This window comes from Hyaena hyaena, unplaced genomic scaffold (assembly GCF_003009895.1).
Source record: "Hyaena hyaena isolate Hyena2069 unplaced genomic scaffold, ASM300989v1 scaffold_11, whole genome shotgun sequence".
NCBI lineage: Eukaryota > Metazoa > Chordata > Mammalia > Carnivora > Hyaenidae > Hyaena > Hyaena hyaena.
Genome location: NW_024080643.1, coordinates 2,009,074 through 2,033,604, shown reverse-complemented (window position 1 = coordinate 2,033,604; position 24,531 = coordinate 2,009,074). Strand labels below are relative to the sequence as shown.

At 50.0% G+C, this 24,531-nt stretch overlaps 1 protein-coding gene across 4 annotated transcripts in view; it reads right to left on the bottom strand.

The window, feature by feature from the left end:
• Positions 1 to 24,531, bottom strand: part of FLT1 (fms related receptor tyrosine kinase 1) — a 182,002-nt gene that overhangs the window by 14,616 nt on the left and 142,855 nt on the right. For 3 of the 4 annotated variants that reach the window (XM_039254971.1, XM_039254951.1, XM_039254960.1), the window contains exons 19-28: positions 20,849 to 20,981; positions 16,020 to 16,124; positions 12,075 to 12,188; positions 11,267 to 11,355; positions 10,780 to 10,905; positions 7,249 to 7,405; positions 6,718 to 6,815; positions 5,900 to 6,022; positions 4,271 to 4,382; positions 2,690 to 2,789 (exon numbers count right to left, since the gene is read on the bottom strand). In XM_039254971.1, coding sequence (XP_039110902.1) covers positions 2,690 to 2,789; positions 4,271 to 4,382; positions 5,900 to 6,022; positions 6,718 to 6,815; positions 7,249 to 7,405; positions 10,780 to 10,905; positions 11,267 to 11,355; positions 12,075 to 12,188; positions 16,020 to 16,124; positions 20,849 to 20,981 — 1,157 coding nt within the window. The remainder of the gene's footprint in view (positions 1 to 2,689; positions 2,790 to 4,270; positions 4,383 to 5,899; positions 6,023 to 6,717; positions 6,816 to 7,248; positions 7,406 to 10,779; positions 10,906 to 11,266; positions 11,356 to 12,074; positions 12,189 to 16,019; positions 16,125 to 20,848; positions 20,982 to 24,531) is intronic. The other variant, XM_039254965.1, reaches the window with a different exon arrangement.

Genomic DNA, 24,531 nt, shown 5'->3' with positions numbered 1-24,531 from the left:
TGGAGGCTGTTGGAAGGATGTCAAATACATGCACAGATCATCTATAAAAGGTAGTCAAAGCAAGAAAGGCTTGAAGGTTGGAGGAGAGGGGGGGCGGTTCCTGAGAGGAGGGAGTGTGCAGTCACGCAGGGGTGGGGGTGGGGGCCCACCGGCTCATCTCAGCCAGCATCCTTTCACCCCTGAGCGAGCAGCTGCTGCGAGCAGCACTCTCGCTTGGTTCTCTCTGCTGAAACCAGCAAAAGGGACCGTCTACAAATAACTTGCTGCTTTATTGTGATTCTTGGTTTCTGATTTCTGCTTTCCGCCCCTCTTGCCTAAAATCCAACGCAAATCATCTCAGCAAACACCAAAGGAAAATTAGAAAAAAAATCGAAACACTTCATTGCTTATTTCCTTATTGAAAGACAGGCCTGATTAAACAGGCCCTGGGCGAGGAACCAGCCACTCTGCGTCGGATGGTTCACATCACTAAGTAAACAGGTTGAATACAGTAAGACACACCAGTTGCACTCAACCCAAGAGCCCTTCTTGAAACAAGCTGGGGGCAGGGCTTCCTCTCAAGCAATCACCCAAGCCCCCAAGCGCACGCCACTTTGGGCCAAGTTCAGGTCACAGAAGCCTGTTCTGAGCGCTGCACTCTGTCTCCTGCCCGGCACCCAGGGGACTTCAACTGTTGGAGCAAACAAGAAGGAAATTCTCCATCAGCTCTCAAATGCTGGAGAGCGGCGGAAGGCCGGGATTCTAGCCTGCTGAACAAACGTTTCGCAAAGCTGCTGCTCTTCAGAATTTCTAATGCCCACCCCACCTCCCTCCGGCACTGAGGAGCCATCCTTTTCTCTACAGGCTGCTTGGGACACAAGTGTCATCTGAGAGTGATTAACGTGAAGACATGAACCTTTGATCAAGTCCAAGGGGGTTTTCAGTCCACAGCTGAAAGGACGCCGTACCTCTAGAGTCATTCTGGACCGGAATCTGGGTAAGTATTAGAGCAGACCTAGCGGTGTGGGCTCTCAACTCAGCCTAACTCATTAGCAGCGTGGCACCATCACTCCGATGTTCTGTGCCTCAGTTTTCTTATCTCTTAATTGGAGATAACACTTGTACCTGTTTGGGGTTGTTATGAGCCTCCGGACACTTAAAACAGTGCCTGGCACCTGAGCACTAAACAACTACTTAGTTAATAAATATTAAACGTTACCTAATACTGACTGCAATTACGGTTGTTACCAATGGAGAGTCTTGTGATTATCCGATTATATGAAAAGCAGAAATATTCAAGGCATGAGTGGACATTAAGAGAAACCTTTTTTCCTAAGGAATATCGGATATCTTTCTAATTTAACAGTCCTGTGATCTAAGGAAATCAGTTCAAAAGACTGGCTTCTAAGTGTCTCCTCTGCTACAGAGTTGACAGAGGACAAATCACTTCTGGGAGGATTAGTTTCATTACTCATCAAATTCAGATGATAACATCTGCCTGTCTGCCCCTCAAGGTTTCTGGGAACTTTAGATGGAACTGTGTGTGGGGGGCGGGGGGGACACTTAGCTTAGAAGCCCGTAAAGTGCAAAGTCATCTCATTTCACACCAGATCTCCTGGCGGTTGCCCCTCTCCACCAAGCAAGAGGAAGCGAGCAATTAAAAACTCTTCAACGCCTTCAACACCCCACAGCCCAGATGGCATCCCGCGGGCCGAGATAGCTCTGTTCCCGGCTCTCGGAAAGGAGCCCTGCCTCAAGCTCTCTGCCCTTCGCTGATAAGACACCTTGCGGGGCTGACCAGAACGGGCCCCCCCCAGCTCCCTTCTGTACTCGTGCCACTCCCCGACGCTGCCTCGATGGGCCTGCGTCTCCTGTCCTCGGCCTGGGTCTGACCCAGCCTTGTCTCCAGAAGGTGACGGAAAGAGACAGCAACCTTGCACTTCGGCCAAGCCCACACTTCCTTCGTTCCCTCCGACTCCTCCCCAAAGGCCATCCCGGGGCTTCTGACGAGACCCCATTGTGTGGGTGGGACGGGGAGGGCCGCCTGCCAGTGCAGGAAAGGTGGTGGCGCCTGGGGGGGCCCAGGTCCTTGTCAGCAGCCCCGTAAAAGTGCAAGTGTCATCACATTCCTGCGTAGGCCTTAACGTGCAAAACATCCACCCACCAGCTTCAGGAAAAGAGCGTCCAAGGGAGGCCAGCAAGCGCTGCACCATGAAGGCCCTCACACGGAGCCCAGAGTCCGTGCATCATAAGCAGGAAGCCTCTCAAGGAGCTGCACACCCCTAAACCGAGCCCAGAGAAGGCTTCACGTCCACGGAGCCCTCTGTGGAGCGGGACTTCACCCGCACTCGGTAGAGCCCTCCGCTTCCTCCCTACACCTCTTCCCCCGAATCCCAAGTGAAACCCCCCTCAGCGGTCTCCAGCGTGATGGAGGACGGATCGCTCCACGGCGACCTTTAGCCCTTCACCCCTGTGGCCGCTTAGCTCACTGGGCTCCCCCTCTGGGAACGGGCGCAGGGCCTTGCGTCGGGTTCCTGGGTGCTCTGTTCAGTGGGCCGGATTCATACCTAGAGGCTCCGTTTCTAACTTCAGTTGCAGCTAAAGGCCTTGAAGAGTCATGTCAGTGGGCAACAGAGGCAACGGGGAGGGATGGATCATGGAGAGTGCGCCCCGGTGCGCAGATGGGGAAGCGGGGAGGCCGGGGGCTCACATTTCCGGAGTCGCGTATTCGGGGGCTCTCATCCTCATCCCTTCCTTCAGACGGCTGCAGAAGTTCTCGTCCATCTGCACTCCCGGGTACGGGGCCCCACCTGTAAGAGGCGGCGTGAGGAAGCACAGGGCACGTCGCGGCTTCTGGGTGCAAAACACCACGGTGGGGGGGGCACCTCGGGGTTCATCTCCTCCCTTTCAAGCGATGGTTCAGTCCCCAGGGACTGGAATGGCTCCCCACATCCCGTACCCACAGAGAAGCCCAGCAAATTCTTCCGGTGCCACAGGCTTGGGGGGGGTCAGTCCCAGTCTGCAGGGTGGGGGCTCCCCTCACCCCACAGGGAACTCTACAGAAATCCCATCATTAGAGACTCATTCTAAATGAGATTCTTTCTAAAAGGCCGAGGGATCTAGAATAGGATACTCACAGGTCATTCCCACGTCAGGGAGAATCACGTCCTTCACTACTTTCTCTTAACCCTTCAAAGACCCGAAGCACTAGCTGCTGCGGGACCTGGGGGCCAGGGGGCCTTGAGGGTGAGGCTGAATGGGGTGGGACCGCCGCCGACGGGGGGGGCCTGCTGGAAGGGCCTAGACGTTGCCTTCTGGGTTTTACCATCTAGATGACCCACGCGACCTCTCCTTCTAGGGGGACGCCGGGCTGGGGCTAGGCGTGAACAAGACCTCCCGACCGGCTCTGTCCCAGACCTCGAACCTAGTCTAGCTCAGCGTTTGTTTGCCTGCACTTTCTAGGGCTGACTTAGGAAGCAGCTGGGACACGTGCTGTCACCACGGGGCCCTTGTGGCCGCCAAGCTGCTTTCAAGGACTGGAAGCAACAGGTGCCTGTCATCGAAAGCCGGGGAATGATTTTCACACATTACAGGAAACCAGGGATGTTACCGGGTGACTTCTAGTTGCTCCGAAGGGCAAGCGTTTGGCAAAGTCTGAAAGACTGTTGGCTAGACCCCGCGCTTGGGAGGCCCCAGCCCATCAGCGTGTGTCCGTCCGCAAGCAGACGGGGGCTCTGTGCACATCTGTGTGCACATCTGGAGCCTTGAACGGGGTTTCCAGCCACCCACAGAGGATGCCAGTGGAAGCAGAATAAACGTAGTCGGTGTGCCCGTTGTTCATGCCGCCCAAACCAGGGCGGAGGGCTAGCTGTGCTGATATGGGGAAGGCCCGTCTCTAGCACTGGCCGCGCTGTGCTGCGGGGGCCTTTCCGAAGAAATGCTGAGGGCTGGCTGACGCAGAGAGGGAAGGATCAGGGCGTCGGGAACCAGAGACGTTGCGGGATTCGGAGGAGCACAGGATTGAGAAAGTAGTCAGGCTGGCTGGGCCTGACTTCGGATGAGATGCTGGCCCGTCCCCTGGGCATGTGCACACGAAGCATCCTTACAATCTGGGGCACATGTGTGTGCGCCCTTGCTCATGTGAGATTTCACAGGGACCCACGTGCCTCCTAGATGCTGTTCTCAGGGTGGGTTTATCTGGAGGGCCCTCGGCAGAGGACGCAGAAATTTGGTTCCGGGCTGTTCGATCCCCTCCCCACCCGCCCCCCGCCCCTCGCCCCCCGCCATGTACCTAAGGAGAAGATTTCCCACAGCAGCACACCGAAAGACCAGACGTCGCTCTTGGTGCTGTACATTTTGTCGAAGATGGATTCGGGGGCCATCCACTTCAGAGGAAGTCGAGTCTAGAAAAGGGCAGGGGGCCCTGAGCAGGTGGACGTGAAAACAAAGCGTGTTCACCCCAAGCGCCCATGGGGTCACCTCCCAGATAACAGCTGGCCCACAAATCATTTCCTAGAGCAGCCACGGTTTCCTAAAACGGAGGAAGCACTCAGGCCGCGCAGTGTCCCCTAACAGGGCGGTGAGTGGCAGGGGAACCCCCCCCCCGCCATGTGTACAGCCTGACCCCACTCCCGGACTCTGTGGGAAACCCTCCTCCCCACAAAAGGCATGTGTGCTCCACAGGCATCTGGAAAAGCATGATCTGAATTAGGACACAACATGAAAACTGAGGATTTCCAGGATTGTTTTTTAAGAAGGAGGATCTTTTTTTTTTATAGTTTATTTTTATTTTTGAGACAGAGAGAGACAGAGCACGAGCTGGGGAGGGGCAGAGAGAGAGGGAGACACAGAATCTGAAACAGGCTCCAGGCTCTTTGCTCTCAGCACAGAGCCCGACGCGGGGCTCGAACCCATGAACCGTGAGATCATGACCTGAGCCGAAGTCGGACGCCCAACCGACTGAGCCCCCCAGGCTCCCTGAGACCTTGCCCCCGTGGATGGAAGTAAGGGGCAATGGAGAGACGGCCAAACAGAAGCGGGAGAGGCTGAAAGAGACAGAGATGCCAGAAAATGACAGGCTTTTCAGGGCTCCTAAATTCTTCTTTTACGAAAACAGACTTTGGACCAGCGGTTCTCAAACTATAGCCCCGGGGCCAGCCGTGTCTGCAGCACCTAGAAACTTGTTAGAAAGGCGCATTCTCACGCCCCACCTGAGCCTCCTCGGATCAGAATCTCTGAGGGGCCGGAGCCCAGTAAACTTTCATTCATTAAGCCCTTCCAGGTGATGTGTGTGCCGGGTCAAATTCAGCACCACTGCTAGAGCAATGTCAGAGCTTCCACACAGGCTTCAGCCCTCAGGCCGGAGAAGCGAGGACACCAGAGGTCACCCGCAAGAGAGAAAAATAACACTGTGTTCAAAAACAAGCAGGGAAGAGCAGCCAGGGTGAGCCCGCAGGGAGATGCAAGGCAGGGAGGCTGACACGAGAGGTGAACCATTTCCTCCCCAGCGAGATAAAACCGATAGCCCCCCCCCCTTTCCTGGGGTATATACACCTGCAGAATCAATCACCCGGGTTTATTTGAGGGAAACAGTCCAGGGTGTTCTTTCCAGTGGTACAGGGAACTCCCACAGGAGTCGGGGGGGTGGGGGCCGCTATGGTCTTCCCAGGGCCCCACCGACACGGCCAGCCGTCTCGGGCAGTCCTGCCCAAAAGGACGGGTTCCAAGCCGGCAATTGGGAAAGAACGGGACCAGGAGAAGGGAGCACTGCTGAGCCCCACGCAAGGCTCTCTGGGCCGCCGTCTTCACAGAGAGCACATGAGGGTTTTCGGGGAGCACGTAAATATTTACCGAGGGCTTTGGTCTGCGGTTTAAAGATGACAGGGTATAAGTGAGTCAAAGAAACATCAAACTGACTTACATCTCCTTTTCTCACATAATCGGGGTTCTTGTAAATATCCCGGGCAAGGCCAAAATCGCAAATCTTCACCACGTTGTTCTCAGATAAAAGAATATTTCTTGCTGCCAGGTCCCGATGAATGCACTAGAAGAAAACAGGTGTATAATCAATGCATGTCCTTAGTCTCACTGGCTAATTTCCTTTCCTCTTCATTGGAGGCCCCATTTCACGTGCTTCCTTTACATGAAGGAAGCGACTCCCAACGCATACGGGGTTACCGTAAACGTGAAGGCGTTGCTTTAGAAACACGGCCCCCCAAATCCAGAAACGCCCAGAGTCTGCCCCTGCCTTTGTCCGGCAGAATGGTGTCCTCATAAACCAAGCCGGCCATCGATTTCTACCAGTGAACAAAACTACCCCCAGCCTCCGCTCTCCCTTCCCCAGCCTTTCCTCCTGAGAAGCCAAGGTCAGACCGTGACCCGGCTGCAGTTTCTGTGGAGACGTCCACGTGGATGTGTTAGCAGAAGCGCTCCCACAAAGCTGCGTATACTGAGATACCGGCCAGGTCTGCGAATGTGCCAGAGGGCCGTGTGGAGAAGGGTTGCCAGATTCGTCTTCCCCCAGAGTTAAGTTTCTATCATCGGCATCCAAGAGTCCCCAGTCTTCTCAGGACAAATTAAGGCATTTGTTGGTGACAACACATGACAACAACAAATTTACATAAGTAGAAGCGAATACGAGGAAGAGCGGATTTAGAGCAAACGTTGAGTGTGTGTGTTGGTGTGAACACCTACATTTTGGGCCTGGCAAAGAAGAAGATAGTAAAAGGCAAGGCTGACCTTTCTGGAAGACAAAAACTCCATGCCTCTGGCCACTTGAAAACTGTACGAAATCAGATCCTCCATAGTGATGGGCTGCTTGTACAAATCGTCGGAATCTGGAAAGCATTAAGACCGTAACTGTTTGTAATGGTTCTTGTTAGCCCACCAAATCCCTGTTTATTGGAACAATGTTAGCAAAACATAAAACAAACCAACAAGTAGATCAGAGTACAGTGTCAAGAGCATTTGAGTTTCAAGATGAATATCCAAGATTTTTCCAGGCCTTCAGCCCATTTTACCCAAGGATTGGGGGCAGGGGGAGGATGATCCGTCAAGACAAAAGGCCCTGAGGGAGACAATGGTCGAGTTCCCTGTCAAAATTAGTAACTCTGTAAATAATCTTAATTCAAATCTTATCTCCTCAGGACATTACCCTTCAAGTCTCCCACGGATGTTTATTAGGGTGATAAATAAGAAAAAAATTTCAGAGATGCACACTATGTGGTAAAAATATCTCCGACTGGAGGACAGGAAGGAATTAATACCTACCCTCCTCTTCCTCAACATCGCTCAGACTTTTATCTTCCTGAAACCCGGAGCTTGCGAAGCTCTCGCTGCTGGCCACACTATCTAGTCTTTGCTTCTTGTCTTGCTCCGGGTCTGGCTCCATTTTTTCTTTCTTAGGCTCCATGTGTAAGGCTGCATCCTTTGAACAGACCAAGAAGGACACAGAGAAAAAGAGAGTTCCAGAACAGCAATGAGGAAAGGAATCCCCCGAGCTGGCAGTCGCTTGAGTTGGGAGAACGTCATTGCACAAAACGGATAGAAAATGGGTAGCTGGGGCCCCGTGGTGCTCAGGAGCCTGGCTCTTCTTGGGTTTCTAGAGTCTGTTCTGGTTTCGAATGGGCAGCATCTTAGGGAGCGTGAGGAAATGTTAATGGCCGCTGGTATTCACTGAGTGCTGTGTGAGCCAGTATATTAAGAATCTTACACGTATGTTCTTATTTAATCTTTCTGACCATTTTATGAAGTCGTTCTTGCGTAGACACGAGAAATAGGGGTTAAGGAATAAAAGCCACACACAAGCAGGGAATGGCAAAGCTTAAAACCCAGGTTTGGCCAACTCCCGTCCGTGCCCTTAACCACTTTTTCCACACCACATGCCATATCTTGTGAAAGGCGATCCGAATAATAGAAGTGAATCCCTAGTGGACATAGGGCTCCACTTGACATAAGTCTTGTGAGTAACGGGAGAACGCTATCGTTCTCAATTTCTCTCGTGTCTTCGGGGAAGGACGGAACACGAACATCTCTCTTTCTCCCCTCCGTTCAAAACAAAGATGCAGTTTGATCCCCTTAAGGGCAGAAAAGGCCTTTCATCTTGGACTGGACCTCCATCCACGCCCTCGTCTGTAATCTGGCTCTTCTATTAACTATGCGATATTGGGCAAATTACCTAGTTTTTTGGGGCCTCATTTCCCTCACTGGGAAAGCTCCATCATCTTATTGTGTTTGGACTCCTAGGAAAGGAGGTGATGTTTTGGGTGTTCGTTAGGAACCGGAAATTACTCCCAGCGTCTTTGGGAATTCACCTAAGTGTGACGCTGCAAGCTTAGCTCTCCTGGGGACGCGGCGCCGGTGGCTTAGTGGAGCGTGTGCCGAGGCTCAGCGACGCTGGCTGGCAGTGCGGGGACGGGGCGGAGAGGGACTGGGGCTCAGTGGTGGCCCTGCAAGCACCTGCACGGGGCGGCAGTGCTGGGCCTAGCGGCCAGGCCTCCGCCGGTGGCTCTTTCCGGAAATGTCACAAAGTAGGAGAGCTCTTTCCACTAGAGGGCGCAGTGGGAGTAAGCAGAGGACAGAGGAGGGAGAGTCACAGGAGGGACAGCCCGACAGACTCAGTGTGGAAGGTACCAGGCTCCTGTCTCCTGGCCAGGGCGCACGGCAGGCGAGCCTCAGTGGCAGGCACCCACTGCCACCCCAGGTGACCTACCTGACAACAGATAGAGTCTAATTCCTTGTTAGCGTGTCTCCCGGAGGTGGTTAGAGTTGACTCAGCTGGGGGCTGACATTTTATCGTTTACAAGGCCCCTTCTGAGGACACAGGCAGCAGAGAAAAGCACTGGCAAGTGCAGGGAGAAAAGTGTTCAGCAGGTGGCTCAGTCCCTGACAACGGTCTCCGGTCAGCCTTCTCCCTCGCCCTCCCAGCCAGTGGCCACAGCCTGGGCACGTCTGCAGAGACCATAAACTCGAGCGCCCTTATCCCCTCCTTGACCCCCAATCCACGCCATATGCAGCTTTGCGTTTTGGTGACCACCTCTGTGAAATAAAGGTCGCTGTACCGATGTCTCAGGACCCTGGCGGAATAGGGTGGAATTTATTTACAAAGAGTATTTAAAGATCCTGGTGCATTTATTTGGAAAAATGAAAGATCCCATTTCTATTTAGCCTTTCAGGTTTCCCTTCACTTTCTCTTTATGTTCCTTTACCTCCCAAATATGAAATACAGCCATGTGTTTTCCGCGAAAACACTAAGCTCCATCAACAGGGAGGCAAATCATTAAATATAGCCGGAGGAGGAAGCAGAGCCTTCCAAACAAAGGACGCAAAAACCCAAACGTTCCATCCTGCCCGGGTCCCTGGGGTACGATGCTGCCTTCGTTCTTCTTGTAGCCAGTCCAGGACTTCAGGACTGGAGGGACTTTGCACTGCTCTCAGCCCAGGCCATCACTTTCCCCTTTGGCTAATGGTCTCCCCGCTCCTGTCCCCCTCTCCCCCCCTCCTTTCCCAGCTCTTCCCCCCCCCCCCCACCTGTAGATGCTGGTAGTGCACAGAAAAGCTTTGCACAGGGAGTTAAGAGAGCTGGGATTTTTCTCCTGTGGGGTGAGCCACTAGTCACTGAAAGTTAAGTGAATCTTAAGCCAATCGTTTGACTCTCCTGGGCACGTCTGTAATGTGAGAGAGTGGAAGGGGCTGATCACACACATCCTTTTCAGCTTCAGGATTCTCTGTTTAAGTAATCTCTATACCCAACACGGGGTTTGAACTCAGGATCCTGAGATCAAAAGTCACATGCTCTACATACTGAGCCAGTCAGGTATCCCTTCAGCTTCAAGATTCTAATTACTAGAGTGCATTCTAATTACTAGAGTTAAAACTGGGAACAACACATTCTTGTAGATATGTTTCCAAGTAAATCACCTGTGTCTTTGGTTGGGTCAAAGTTGGAGGGATGAGAGAATTGGCCAGTTGTCTGGTAGTTCTTATTTGTGTGTCCCATGAATATGCTTTTTTTTTTATAGGTTATTTTTGAGACAGAGAGAGACAGAGCATGAGTGGGGGAGGGGCAGAGAGAGAGGGAGACACAGAATCCGAAACGGGATCCAGGCTCTGAGCTGTCAGCACAGAGCCCGACGTGGGGCTCGAACCCACGAACCATGAGATCGTGACCTGAGCCGAAGTCGGACGCTTCACCGACTGAGCCCCCCAGGCGCCCCTGTGTCCCATGAATACTCTTGTCCATGTAATTCTTGGATGTGTGGCACTTTACCCACCACACAGGCGGCACAGATCCGTGGCATTCAGTGGGACTCTCATCTGTCTCGGTGGGCCAGTGACGACAGTGACAGTATTTATGGGATGCTTAATTCAATACAAAATGTGATTCTGCCAATACTGCCATGAGTTGGGTTCTGCTATTACCTCCGTTTCATGAGGGAACTGAGACTGAGAGACTGAGTCACTTGTCCAAGGTCCCAGGTTTTGAGTGGTGGAGACAGGATTTAAACCCAGGGTGCCTGGGTCCAGAGTCTGTGTTTACCCACCACATGGCACAGACTCATCACCAGCGCTGCTGATTATCACTTAGTAACGTTGAGTCACGGCTCTCCAAGCTGCTGCAGCCCAGAGAAGGACACAACACTGGTGAGACAGCTCACGCTGGCAAAGTTTTATCAAAGCTTCTGCTCCATTCCACAACCTTTTAAGCTTTGTTTGCCTTCAGGACTTAACCCCATGTGTTCCTTTTGTTACACAGCTTTATGTTAGTGAGTCAGGCTGGTTCCGTGTGTGTGCAGGGCTGACCTGGCTGGTGAGGGTCTGCGCAAGGCGGAGTAAGGGCATAGCGAGGGAAGAAAACGATTTCTCTGGCTCCGTCATGGGCCTCTCATTCACTAAAAAGTCACTCAGTTGATTGAGTCCTTCATTTCTCTAAAAAAATGGAGACGATTATACTCGCTACTATCTTTGAAGAAACAAGTCACTAAGTGAGGTGTGTGTGTGTGTGTGTGTGTGTGTGTGTGTGTGTACATGTGCAGAAAGAAAACGATCAAGATGCTTAGATAGGTATTTAAGCAGACAGCCATTAAATTTTAACCTCTATTGCTGTGCATGCTGGGATTACGTATTCTCTGTGCTGCCCACAGAAAGCGGGATATATCAGCATAGAAGGAAAAATTAAAAAAGGAAAAAGCAGAGATTGGGTTTTTAAGCTTGGTCATTAGTGGGAAAACAGAGGTTTCTTGTGCCTTATGCTGCTACAGCCTAAACTTCCAAACCCTAAGTTCCTTACCTTGTTGAGAAAGAATAAGTCTCGTTTGCTCTTGAGGTAGTTGGACAGATTTCCGTATTTGCAATATTCAACGATCACCATCAGAGGCCCTGCAGTCCAAACAGACGGCTTAGCACTGGTCAATTCTCAGGGGTAATGGAGGGGCAGGCAGCTATGGCTGGGCCTCTAGCCAGAGGCTCCCAGCTCTTGGCTGCTTTCTGTACCCACTGCCCTCATCTCTACTACTTTGGTCGGGCTTAGATGACACCGATGCGTCTTTTTTACCTTTCTTTCTGGCTTAAGCAGTGATCACACGTCTATGCCCACACACTAACCTTGCCATAGGGGAAGACAGAAAAGTCTTTGGGAACACGCCGGAGTCCTCTGTCACCCCCACAGCCCTATCCCGGCCACTTGCCTCAGCAGGGAAAGCCTGTCTGAAGGGAAGGGCCCTTCTGGTTGCTCCCCAACATCACCTCCTCCGGGGAGCTTCCCAGGAGTAATTCCTTGCCTTATGTGAGGCTTCAAGGAACGTTCAACCTTCTATCCATTACCTCAGCTCTGGCCACATCCTGAGAGAAAAACGCCCTGCACTTGACCTGGAGCCCATGGGAGGGGTCTAAAGGGGAATCCTTCTCTTCAGGACCTTTCAGTTAACTGTACAGGGGAGGCATTTCGAAGATGGGAGCACTTTTCTATAAATGGACAAAATTGTTTCTTCTGGATCCGAGAGGCTACTTTTCAGGAGGTGAGGAGAAAGAGCTACACATCAGACTCTGCTCTTAGCATGTGAATGGAGAGAGGGGGCGGGCCCTCCTCATTTATTTACCTCCTTGCTTGGTACAGGCTCCCAGCAGGTTGACCACATTCAGATGGTGGCCAATGTGGGTCAAGATCTTGAGCTCAGTCATCAGAGCTTTGTACTCGCTGGCCGTGGCCCCCTCTGTGTGAGAAACAAGGAAGAGTCAAGGCGACAGGACAATGGGGCTCTTTCCGCTGGAGGCGGCATTCCTGCCCCCCATGTTTGCCAAAGCTCAGACGGTTGCTTCATTAACTTCCCCACATTCTGCAGAAAGGCCAGGTCTCCAGACTGTTTTCATTACTCCCTCCCTCCTGAGCCAACATCCTTTTGATTACAGTAAGCCCCAGAAGCAGTGGTGGGCTTAGTCACTGGGCATTTCCTCTCAGTGGACCTGGTCTGCTCAGCAATGCGCTGACTCAGAGCTGGGCACCTCGCAAAAGCGCCTTCCAAAGGCTTCCATTCTGCAGAACCAGGTGCAGCAAGAACCTTCCAGACAGGGGATGTGCCCGCACCTCCCCTCTGTTTCTCACTTTCCCCTCTTTGAAGAGTTACAAAGAAGGAGCGCCAGGGGTCTGCGAGAGTGGAATGGCCACTTCTGTAAACATCTTTGCAATGTGTTATTTTCTCCCTATAACCTTTTCCTCCCCAGAGTCTGCAAGGTTATCTCAAATTGGGAGGCTACATAAGCGTCTGACTTCAACTTCATTCTCAGAGATAAACAACATCAGTCTAAGAATTAGCAGAGTCTAAAGCCTAAATGAAGTTTGTTCTGTTTCGTCTTTGCTTTGCTTTGCTTGGCCTTTCTTATTGGTTAATCCACAAGGCTTTACAACATTTAAAAAATAAAGGCGTATAATCTCGTTGTAAAATATTCCAACCATATGATGCCTGCCGAGTAAAAAGTAAAAGCCACTCCAACCACATAACCCCCTAGACAGACCTTTTTCTATGTATTTGTAAACATATATTTGTAAACAGACCACCTAAAGGTCTTTTTTTAATTTACATGAATCGTATATATATTTTTTTTTAATTTGCTTTTTATAATGTGTCAGAGACTTTTTCCATTCATGTCAGTTGATTAATAGCATTCCTAGCATTTGAATCGTCTCCAGTTTTTTGTTTTTCTATGTGGTTTTCTGTTTTTTGTTTTTTTGTGGGTTTTGTTTTTTTTTTTTTTTGCCATTACAAACTACACTGTAATAGACAGCCAAAGTGGAATCTTTGTACGCGTGTGCAAGTGTGTCTGCAGATCAGTCTTGGAAATGGCCAAAGGATGTGCATGGTATTTCGCAAGCACAAATCATTTTTAGATCACTGTTTAACTAATAACCAGATAAACTCTAGAAGCTTCCCAACAGGGTTGGGATTGGCTCAACAATAGATACACAACAAATATTTGTTAGAAAAATAAACACCACGAATACTCTTCTCCTCTCCGAGGCGGGCAGGAGGCCCATAGAAGGTTAAAGGGTCTGCTCCGGGGCACTCTGAAAGAGCTTCTGACTCATGGCCTTTGTTTGACATTCTGTCTTTTCCATTTCTCCCAGAAACAGATGGCCGACCAACGCAAGCAAGAAAGCTGAATGAAAATGGCTTTGGGGAATTTTATAGAGGCGGGTGACTTGGCAATCTTTTCAAAATCCAGGCTCGTGGCTCTGAAAAGATAAGCATTTATAAAGATACCGAGTGCGCTATTTCTGTATTACGTAGAATACGTTCTTTCGGCCTTTAACATTTTTCGAGTCAGAATTCTCCCCGTAGGACTCATCTGTCCCTCCGGGCATTTATGCCCCCTTGGCACAGGGGACAAGCCAAGCTCTCGTGTTCAGATCCTTCCATTCACAGGCAGGTGTTCCCTTGGATCTGTGACAGACGAGCACGGGCAGGAGATCATCTCTCCTGAAGATGGTGTGTGGCCGTGGGCAGGAAAATGGGACTCGCTGGGGAAGCAGATGCTTCCAGATGGAGTCCCGACTTAGCTCAAGGTTGGATTGATCAGGGCCATTTTAGGATTGGGGGCAATGGGCTGTTTCCTGGAGGCTGGGTCTAGGGAGTCCCTCTTCTGAAGAGCACCGTGGTGGGAGGAGGGTGAGAGCGCCACACTCAGACCCTTACTATTGCCCTGGGGAGCTGTGAGGCCCTGCAGAGGCCATTTAACCCCTCTGGGCCATGTCTCCTCATCTGCCAACAGGGAAAATAGTCTCTCCCTCACAAGGCCGGAGAGAGAAAACTAGGAAAAATGGCAATCTCCTGTGGTTCAACCTAATACATGAAAGCACTTAGTCTGGTGCCTTCTCACACAGGGATGTACTGAAATCTCTTCAGAATCTGGGGTACAGGGTGTGGGGCAGCGTGCTGGGGTGCAGGCATAGTTTACAGAAAGGCCTGCTATCATCCGTGCAGTCCACCATGAACAAAAGTCCTGATTTGTGCGTCTTAAGACTCCTCCCCTGGCTACTTTCAGAGCAGAACTGTCAGGTTCCTCAGAGAGTTTTATCAGAGCCTTTGCTTGACAAGGGCGGCCTTTTGAGGTAGAAAATATTACCTGGGGCTCTTGCAAGGCTGTGTCTGTGCGGGATGAAGTGAAGAACTTTGAAGTTTGGTCCTTTCTCCTGGAGCCCTTCCCACGTACCTGCTTAGCTGGATACACAGCTCCCTGTGCCTCCAAACCCCCTGGTATAGTCTGGGAGATTCGGGGAAGCTAAAAGAAACCCTGCCCTTTGGTTGTCAGTCCTGTTTAGAATCTTTAAAAAAATTTTTTTTAATGTTTTATTTATTTTTGAGAGGGAGATAGAGACAAGCATGAGCAGGGGGGCGTCAGAGAGAGAGGGAGACACAGAATCCAAAGACAGACTCCAGGCTCTGAGCTGTCAGCACAGAGTTGGAAGTGGGGCTTGAACCCATGAACTGTGAGATCATGACCTGAGCTGAAGTCAGACACTTAACCGACTGAGCCACCCTGGGGCCCCTAGAATCTTTAAAAAAAAAATTTTTTTTTAATGTTTATTTTTGAAGGAGAGACAGTGTGAGTGGGGGAGGGGAAGAGAGAGAGGGAGACACAGAATTGGAAGCAGGCTCCAGGCTCTGAGCTGTCAGCACGGAGCCTGACATGGGGGCTTAAACCCATGAACTGTGAGATCATGACCTGAGCCCAGGTCGGACGCTTAGCTGACTGAGCCACCCAGGCGCCCCATGTTTTGGTTTTAGAATCTTAAAACGAGTTCAACTAACATGAAAATGCCATCGTGAATGAGGAAATGAAGTATTTTCTATACTTCAGAAGACATCTGCGTCTTTGAGATATCTGATTTATAGTTTTCACCTATTCTCATTTTCATGAGATTTTCAGTGATCATAAATCACCGTGCAGTTTGGCTCTACTTCCTGAGTGCTTCCTAGAGTGGTAGTCTCTTTCAACACTAGTAAGATATACATATATATAGACAGATACAGATATATGTAAATTACATATCAATAGATATATGTAAATTACTAAAGAGGAAATGTGTTGGGGTTGGACTTGACGGTATCAAATAGTTTAGAGTTCTGATAGCTTCACGGTTTCACTTTATGGTTAGGGCACGCCCCAGCTAAGCCTTAGGGATTTACGACGCATTGCTCATTTCCCATTGGAACGTCATAGTCGATCACTCCAAACTCTTGAACCTGTGGTTACAGTGAGCTTAGATCCCTGGTAGGTTAGAGCCTGAGATGTGAGAGGAGAAAGATCGTGGAGGTGACACAAATCATTTTCCCATGGACGGTGCTGGATTGTTTCATTTACAGGGTTTATTCAGAGCTCTTGCTGGCCTAATAGAAAACTCCTGAAGCCAAGGGGCTTCCAGCAGTAAAGGCAGTTGTGTGGCCTGAGCAGAAATAGCTTGGGTCTGTCCCCAGGCCATAGCTAACGTGTACCAGTGTTTGGGGAATATAGTGGGTCAGCCGAAAGCCAAACTACAGCATCCATACCTTTCAGCATTTTTACAGCCACAGTCCGGCATGTGGGTGATTTCTTAATGCCAAATGCAGATGCTTGGACCACTTTTCCAAAAGCCCCTCTTCCAAGTGACTTGCCTGCAATGAAAAGAAGACATCGATTTGTTTGTCAAGCCAGCAGGGTGAGGTCAAGTCTTTTTCAGGAAGAAAGTGCCTTTTAACCTATGTGCGTGTGTGAGCCGCAGAGCTTTGAATGGAATCTCCAATAGACGGAGCCCAAAAGAGTCAAAGGAAGGGACACGCTTCTGGGGTATCTTCCTTCCACCTCTTCCCTGGGCTTCAGAGGGACCTCTATCCTTTGCAGTGAGGCTAGGCGGGCCTTTAGGAGGCATTTGGTGTGGGTGGGTGACCAATTTCCTCTTCACAAAATCCTCCCGGGGGGGACGGGGGTCTCCCCCATTGTTTAATAACATTATTACCAAGACTTCTCTTTGTTTAACCTAAGTCCCTTTTCTGGCCTCTTAAGGTCATTTCTTCTGATCTGTTTTCAACAGAAAGGAAGAAAACAGAGACTGGGGGTTACTGCTATTGGTTATAACAAAAATGCTGCATAGCTACAAAATAATCACTAAGTCATTTCTCAGACTTCCTCGCCAGGCCAAATAGTCCCATTTTCCACCATGTCCTTCCATGATGTACAGATCTCCAGGGCTCAGCGCATAAGCCTATCAACCAGCCACTGGCAGTAATTAGTTTAAGCTGCAGAGAAATGGTTGCCAATTGCTATCCAAGAGTCAGGTTTCTTTCATGCTACCTGTTCTGTTATGCTGTAACAGCTGTTTTCACATTTCCTTCCTCACCCCTAAATGAGACCCTGTGACTCAGATGGGCACCCACCATGTCTGAATCTTCCCAGAACCTATCTCAGTGCTTGGTGCATGGAAGGCTCCTTGTATGTTAGTGCAGAATGATGAGTAGCGATGTGGGGACTTGTGAGATGCTCAAAGCAGTTATAGGTAAGTAGACTAAGCCCCCACCATGGGGCGGAGACCATGATGGTGATACTGTGAAGATGGCACCCCCCCGGAATACCTCAGTTACCCTGTATATCAGGGGACTTTCTTAGGAAACAGGGAGCTAAATAAATAGACCCCGGAGAAAGAGTACACCTCAAGCATGATACAGCAAAAGGAAGAGTGAACCAAAGAAGTCACTCTTGTTTGGTTCTTGGTTAGGAAAAAAAAAATTGCCAACAGAATGCCTCTGGTCAAAAGTAAGTCCTGGGAGGTAGAGTGTTAATTTATCACGACCCTTCCTCTCTCAGCCTCACCCTCTTTCTTAGACTGTTCTGCTAAGGCGCCTTCTGTGAGTTAACAAACCAATCTTCCTTCTTTATACTCCAATCCCTTCCCCGCAAAAGACAGAGATAGGTGTTCGTTTGTTTTAAAGATTCTTGCGAAGTTTGCCTGCTTCCTCAACACATTACAACTTTAAACTTTCATGCACGATGACTCGGTCACATAGACGATTTCCCCTGCCTCTGCCTAGTGTCTTCCATGCACTACCAACCAGCCGAGGCATCCAGTCAGGACACGGGGAAAATTCAATTACCGATGTAATCAGAAGAGCCTCTTTGTCGCTCTCCCTTTGCATCTATCTCCTGGGGACAGAGGAGGGGACATTGGTGAAGCGACTTGCTTTTTTTTCTGGTCTAAATGCACCAGTAGCGATGGATAAAGATCATTCCTCCCAGAGAGTGCACCAGGCACAGGGATATAGCCTCTGTCTCCTTCTTCAGAGAAAACTGTCTATGAAGTAGACCAGAATGGGGACTCTAGGTTGAAATCAAAGTGCCTCAGGTGGACCCTGCAGAACCGGATGTGGAAATCATGTACGGAATGAACACTGGCAGGAACCTTCTCCAGACTTGTAAAGATTGGTGCGTTTTGGTTAGATGCCTGTTCCTTGCTGTTTTAGGGCAAAAGAACATTTTTATTCTGCAGTGCGTTCTACTATCTAATAGGAAAAGTGTCCGGAGCCTAACAAATATCAAGATAATCTTTGTCTTGGGACACCTCTCCACATTCTGTGGAGACAGACTCTTGCCGGCGTGGGGGCGGGCAGAATCCTTTTCCCTTCCACAGCCTCAGCCCGCACACATTCCCCCCTCAGCCACCAGAGCCCACTTCATTTTCACTCGTGTTTGGGGAGTTTGCATCTGTCAGTGAAAATAAGCTCGTTCTCACTTGGCTTCCCTCAGCCTTTTCATCTTTTCTCTCGGAAGCCTGACTGCTGCCTCATAAAACAGCATGAAGCTATTACAGGCTCTTTAATCATCTGATGCGTTGGAATCCTCTGGCGAGCTCACTGTTCCAGTTTCAGGGGAGCCCGGACTTGACCTCGCCTGATCCTTCCTTTCCCTTCAAATCCTCTTCGGTGTTACCTAAATGCCACTGACTAGCTCCTAGCTCGTAAAAGAGCTAGGTCACTGCCATACAATGGAAGGCCATTGGAATCTCCTCCAAGAATGTCCTTGACCTGCCAGGGTCCCTGGGACATTCTGGGGAGGGCATGCAGTAGCACTTTCACACAGAGCTGGTCTTCCAAGAGGCAACACCAGCCCGGGTGCCATCCACTTGCAAATTCCAGGCTCCTTGCGTTGTGTCCTATATTAGGTAATGCTGACTTTATTTTGCAATTGGAAGTGGAACTGTCCGACATTATCCCACCTTCCGTGATGCAGTTTTAAGGGCTGAATTCTCCCTTGGGTTTAATGAGGTTTGTTTCACTAAACAAAACAGATTCCTTTTGTTCCTGGGGGTTTCAGGAATTTCAATGGGGCAACACTTTTGACCCAAACTCCTACTGCGTCTATCTATCAGGTACTATAAATCCCGCCTTCTCTCAACAGCGTTGCTAGAAGTAACCAGCAGGGTCTATACAGCTGAAAAAAATCAGATGCAACTTGTCTGTGTATTTCCCCACACAGTGTATTTTTCTGTGTATTTATAGCCCCGTTGTAACTCTGCCCATCAAACCAGCTTTTTCTCTCCATCCATCCAGACGGAATCTTGGTTACTTTCACGTGCCAGACATTGCTTCAGATTACTCTCTGTCATTTACTTGGCTTACAAACCAAAAAACCCTGGGCCTCTTTGCCCCCGTGTTCGTAGGGGGAGCCTTCCTCTGGCCCTTATAGCCACACTCCACATTGACAGACACGGTGAGCTGACTTGACACCCTTTCTCTCGCCCGTCAAAGACACTCCCATCCACATGAGCCAGATTATAACATCTGGCAACCCCAGGAAGGAAGAGATCCGCAAGAAAGGTCTTCAACAAGGAGAATCTCCTGAAATGAGATTATCTGAACCCACAGGGCCCCAGGGGATATCTGGTGGAAGGATTAGCGATGTCCCTCGATGTGCTATAGATCACGGGGATGGATACCCGGCGAAGGAGTGAAGAGATGGGATGAACATGTCCTCTACAGGAAGAAGCGTGTTTGATGGTGACTAATAACTCTGGAAAGCAACGTGGCCTGAGAATGGCTTACGGTTGTGGGAAAATTATCTCAGTTCCTTGCCAAGGTCACGGAGGGGCTGGGCTAGCTGCCATATAATTTAGACTTGCAGAAGGAACTCATCTAGTATACCACCTGCCCTTAACGACTCTAAATTTAGTTGATTCCTCCCACCCACCCCCCCGCCCCTGTCAGCAGCCATTACTGGCTTTTGCCTGTCTCTCCAGCTTTTTACTAATTTCCAATTTTCTTCCCCAAGCCAAACAGAACATACTCTTGGGGCCAAGTACTCTTTCTCGTGTAAGAAGAAACATAAGTGGAATCATTTCAAGGCCCGAGACAGCAACGAGAAGGTCCACTTCTCGCTCTCTGTCCGCCCCACCCCAACCCCAGACTCCCACTCCAATACAGTCTGCCTGTTGGGAGATGGGAGGCAATGCAGTCGGATTTGGAACAGCAGGCTCTTCTGTCGAGAGTGACAAGATCCAGGAACACTGGGTCCAGGAGATCGGTTCCTAGTTCCAACTATTAATGATTCTGGCATACACAGACTGAGTGGAAAATTTTCAGGAGCCACAATCCAAAACTTTTGGGCAAGAGTAATTGAGACTCCTTTTGTTTTATACTACCGAGGGCTGGAGATCGACTGGCATGGTGCTGTCTGAGCTGGGGGGGGAAGGTCGGGGGCACGCGGAGGGAAAGCACGTTCACCAGACATTTGTAGCATCTATATTACCTGGGAAACACCAGCCTTGGTCTCCAAAACGGAGACGCTGATGACCCCTAGCACTGTCTTCTCTGTCTGGGCATTCTGAATTCCCAGGACAACTCAGAGTACATCGTCTGTGGATCCGTGCAGAGGGGATTCGTGGTCCACAGCCTTCGAGGGTACCGGTGCTTTCACCAAAGGTTTGGTTGTGCTGTTCTTTGCCATCTTGAACTGGGTTCTAGGTGACGAATTCCTAACTCCTCCAAAACGTCATTAAAAGTGCCTGTACTTGTCAGCTTCCTGAGGGAACTCCTCTCTGCCCTTGACCCATCTCCTTTGGTGGCTACCCCCTTCACCCTTTGAGAGAAGACACTCAGACCCCTTTGCATCCCCGTGGCTTAGATGGGTGTCTGATGTCTAGAGAAGGTGCCGGAAACTGTTGAGAGGAGGAGCAGGGGCCCTGTCCCCTTGTACTGCTGTCCCAGCACCGTTAGGATTATTTACCCCAGTGCCCGTCTCCCTTGCTGGTTTGTGAGCAGCTGGAGGGTCAAACCCGAGGCCAGTCGGCTTTTGCAGCCCTCCAACCACGTGGCTGGCACATTTAGGAATCTGTTGAGCAAAAGCACGTTACCCAGTTTGAGTCTCTCCCGGGCGAACTCCCACTTGCTGGCGTCGTAAGGGAGCCGCTCGCACTGCTCATCCAGGGGGACTTCGTCCGGGTCCATTATAATCGACAGGTAGTCAGTCTTTATTTCAGAGGAAGACTGAGAAAGAAAGAGACCACAGCGTCACCGTCAAGGAAACAACTTAAAACAACAACAACAACCCCGGATGCCCAGTTTAAAACAATCCCTGGCAGCCTCCGCTGCTATTTCGGTTCATGTGGTTGAAAGCGTGCAGTTGGGGACAGAAAGGAGCCCTCTGCGTACACACATGTGCAACACCTGGGGTGTGCAGCTCCCATTCGACAAGCCTTCCTGTTCTCACGCCGCTCTCCCAACGCCTGGCTTCGCCATACTGCCCCGGGTAACACGCGCCCAGGTTCTCTCGCAACCTCGGTGCCTGTCCTTCGACCAGTATCGTATGATGGTCCTTCTCCACAAAACACAAAGCATCTTTATAAAATCATCCTGAGCAACTGACAATAACTTTCCACGACCATTCTGTACAAGCAGGAGCGTGCGTCGCAAGGTAGGCTGACGACGGAAAGTGGGGCTGCGGCATTTCAGTATTTGCAAGGGAGGCCAGAGGTGGCAAAGGGGACCCAAGAGCCCTGGGACAGTGCAGAGGCGTGTTTCATGTGAAGTGTTTAAATATGCTCAGAAGTCCTGGCCCCTTGGCTGCTGCAGCTGCCTGGAAAAAGTATAGGATCCATGAGTGAGCACAGGATAAGATTTACCTCCAGTAAGAAACAGAAGTTGAGGGCGCCTGGGTGGCTCAGTCGGTTAAGCGTCCGACTTCGGCTCAGGTCATGATCACACGGTTTGTGGGTTCGAGCCCCGCGTCGGGCTCTGTGCTGACAGCTCAGAGCCTGGAGCCTGCTTCAGATTCTGTATCTCCCTTTCTCTTGGACTCTCCCCTGCTCACGCTATCTCTCTCTCTCTCTCTCAGAAATAAATAAAACATTAAAAAAATAGAAGTTGATTATTTCAATGGCTAAGGACTCAACAGGGTATGAGACTCAAACACAGCTATGTCCTGAGCTCACTTGGCCATCAGTAGGTTGGCAAATAAAGCGGGCATCTACCTGCAGGTGCTTAGTTTATCTTGGTAAGTCACATGGAGCCCAGAAAATATCCTTTATTTCAGATCACAGATGCGTGGATTTGCATTTAGTGTCTTAGATTCATAGCATGAACAGGTGTGTTTCCCGTTCAGTCGATGTAGAACTGATGATGGCATCTCTGTGGGCAGGACAGAAAGGATGGCCCACATAAGGTGCGTTTTGATACGTCCTGCCTAGGAGTTAAATAAACTTCATTTCAGTGAGTTTCGGGCCCGTCTGGCGTGGCCCTTCCCTAAGCAGGACCGGCGTTCAGGAGAGAAGACACCCTCTCCACACACGTCATGTCACGCTTGCCCACACTCTCCAGCTCTTACTCACCCTGCTCCGGGCTGTCACAGCTCACCTCATCCATCACTTGCAATCGGTCTCCTACGCACAGGAATTATCACCAAAATGTGACAAATAGCTCAAAGCAGAAAGACTGGCCTGGCCTCCACAACGAGTGGAAAACAGAGAAAGATGTGGGGCACATTTGTCACGAGCTACATTTGCCGCCGGTGCCAGTCTGGTACAGGCCAGCCTGTCTGACACTCGTGTGAGTCTGTAAGCTTTGGAAAGGAATACAAATTCCTATCCCAGGGTGCCGGGTGTGTGCTGGGGAAGCCACTGGAATAGGTCTTTTTTTTTTTTTTTTTTGAGGGACAGAGCATGAGCGGGGGAGGGGCAGAGAGAGAGACAGACAGACAGACAGAATCTGAAGCAGGTTCCAGGCTCTGAGCTGTCAGCCCAGAGCCCGATGAGGGGCTCGAACCCACAAATTGTGAGATCATGACCTGAGTTGAAGTTGGACGCTTAACCAACTGAGCCACCCAGGTGCCCCTGGCATAGGTTTTATGAGTCCGCTTTTCCCTGTCCAATTGAAACAATCCAACAAAAAACAATCTCCAATCTTCTAAGGGCACAGGATAGCGGAAACCCAACAAGGGCCATCTCAGTTTCCGGAGAACGTGTGAGGAGCTCGGCAGAGGTTGAGAGAGGGGCAATGAGAGACAATCTCGCCATGTGGCACCGATGGAATTTGATGGTTTATCTCAATAAGGCAGGTGAGAAGGAACACCACACAAGCCCCAAGTCAGGGCTTTGAGGAGAGTAGGATCGCAGAATCTTCATTGACAAATATTTATTCTTTCGCTCGACATTAACACTGAGCAGCTACTAGGTGTTTGGCACGGAAGCTGCACAGCTAAGCACTTTCAGAGGCCAGGCATCGAGGCTGACGGCCCGGATCTGAGTCACAGATGGACTCTGGACCAGCACGTAACCTTGGCAAGTCGCTTAACCTTTCTAAACCTAGTTTCCTTATCTGTGCAACAGCGATAATGACAGTGCTTATCTCCTAGGGCTGTTGTGAATATTTCGTGAAATAATCCATGTCAAGCTGTGAGAGCAAGGTCTGGTATACAGTAAGCGTCCATCACCATTAGCCATGATTAGAACACTGGCCTCATGCAGGGAGAGGATTAAAAAGATCATGTCCAGCCGTATCAACGAGGAATCCACTTGTGGTTTAGAGAAACCACAGGGAAATCGTTTCTGAGGATGTGTATCTCCTTGCCTCCTACAATTAATCACCTTTCGAATTTTCTAAGCATTCTCTTCTGGAGAGAAGCCTTTCTTGCTCTCATCCTTTCTTACTGACCTCAAGATTTCAGGTTTTTAGAAAGACTAGGGCCGTCTTCAATATAGTCCCAAGTCACCTTTCGGTTTTATTTCCACTATGCTCCTCTGTGCTTGTCCCCTAACCTGGGGCGTGGGGGGGGGGTGGAGTGCGGTAGGCTGCATTTTTCTGCTGCTTTCCTTTCAGCCACAACCTTCAAACTCTTTCTCTAAACTTCATTTTCTCTGAAGATTTTTCTCCCCATCCCTCTTTGCAGGCCTCCGAACTGCCTTCTAGATTTGGTGGGTCTGATCTATTTCCCTATATGATGTCTCTCTCCTTTCAAAAGGCCACTGTGTGGCCTCCGTTTCCTTCTAAAGCAGTGGCCTTAGCTGTCGCATCTCAAAGCCGATCATCCCGTGCAGTGGACGCCTGATGATACGTACTCACCACAGGGGGTGCCTCCTATTCTTCCTCTCATTTCAACGATTATAAAGGACACCTTGTTGGTGCTGGTTACGAGTCTACGTAAGATCAAAACGCAGCTCCAACTCTAACCAGCTTTGTGACTTTGGACAAGTTATTTTACCTCTCCGAGGCTCACTTTCTCTATAAAGTGGGGATAATAACAGATCTACCTCTTTGCATTTTTGTGGAAAGATTAATGGAGACACTACATAAAAAAGCTCGTCCTCCTCAGATATGACACGTGAGGGCTACTAAATCTCTAGAAATGGGAGAGGCGTCCTTGATACTTTTCAAGTGCTGTTGATTTTACCTGCGAAACATCTCTGGATTCTAATCACTTGGACTACGCTAGTATCATTTCTTAATTCCTATAAAGTCTTCTGCTAAAGTTCCTCTCTACTCGCCCCTGCCTCCTCTGGTCTGTTCTCACAGCAGCCAAAATTCTCTTTCCAGACACAAATCT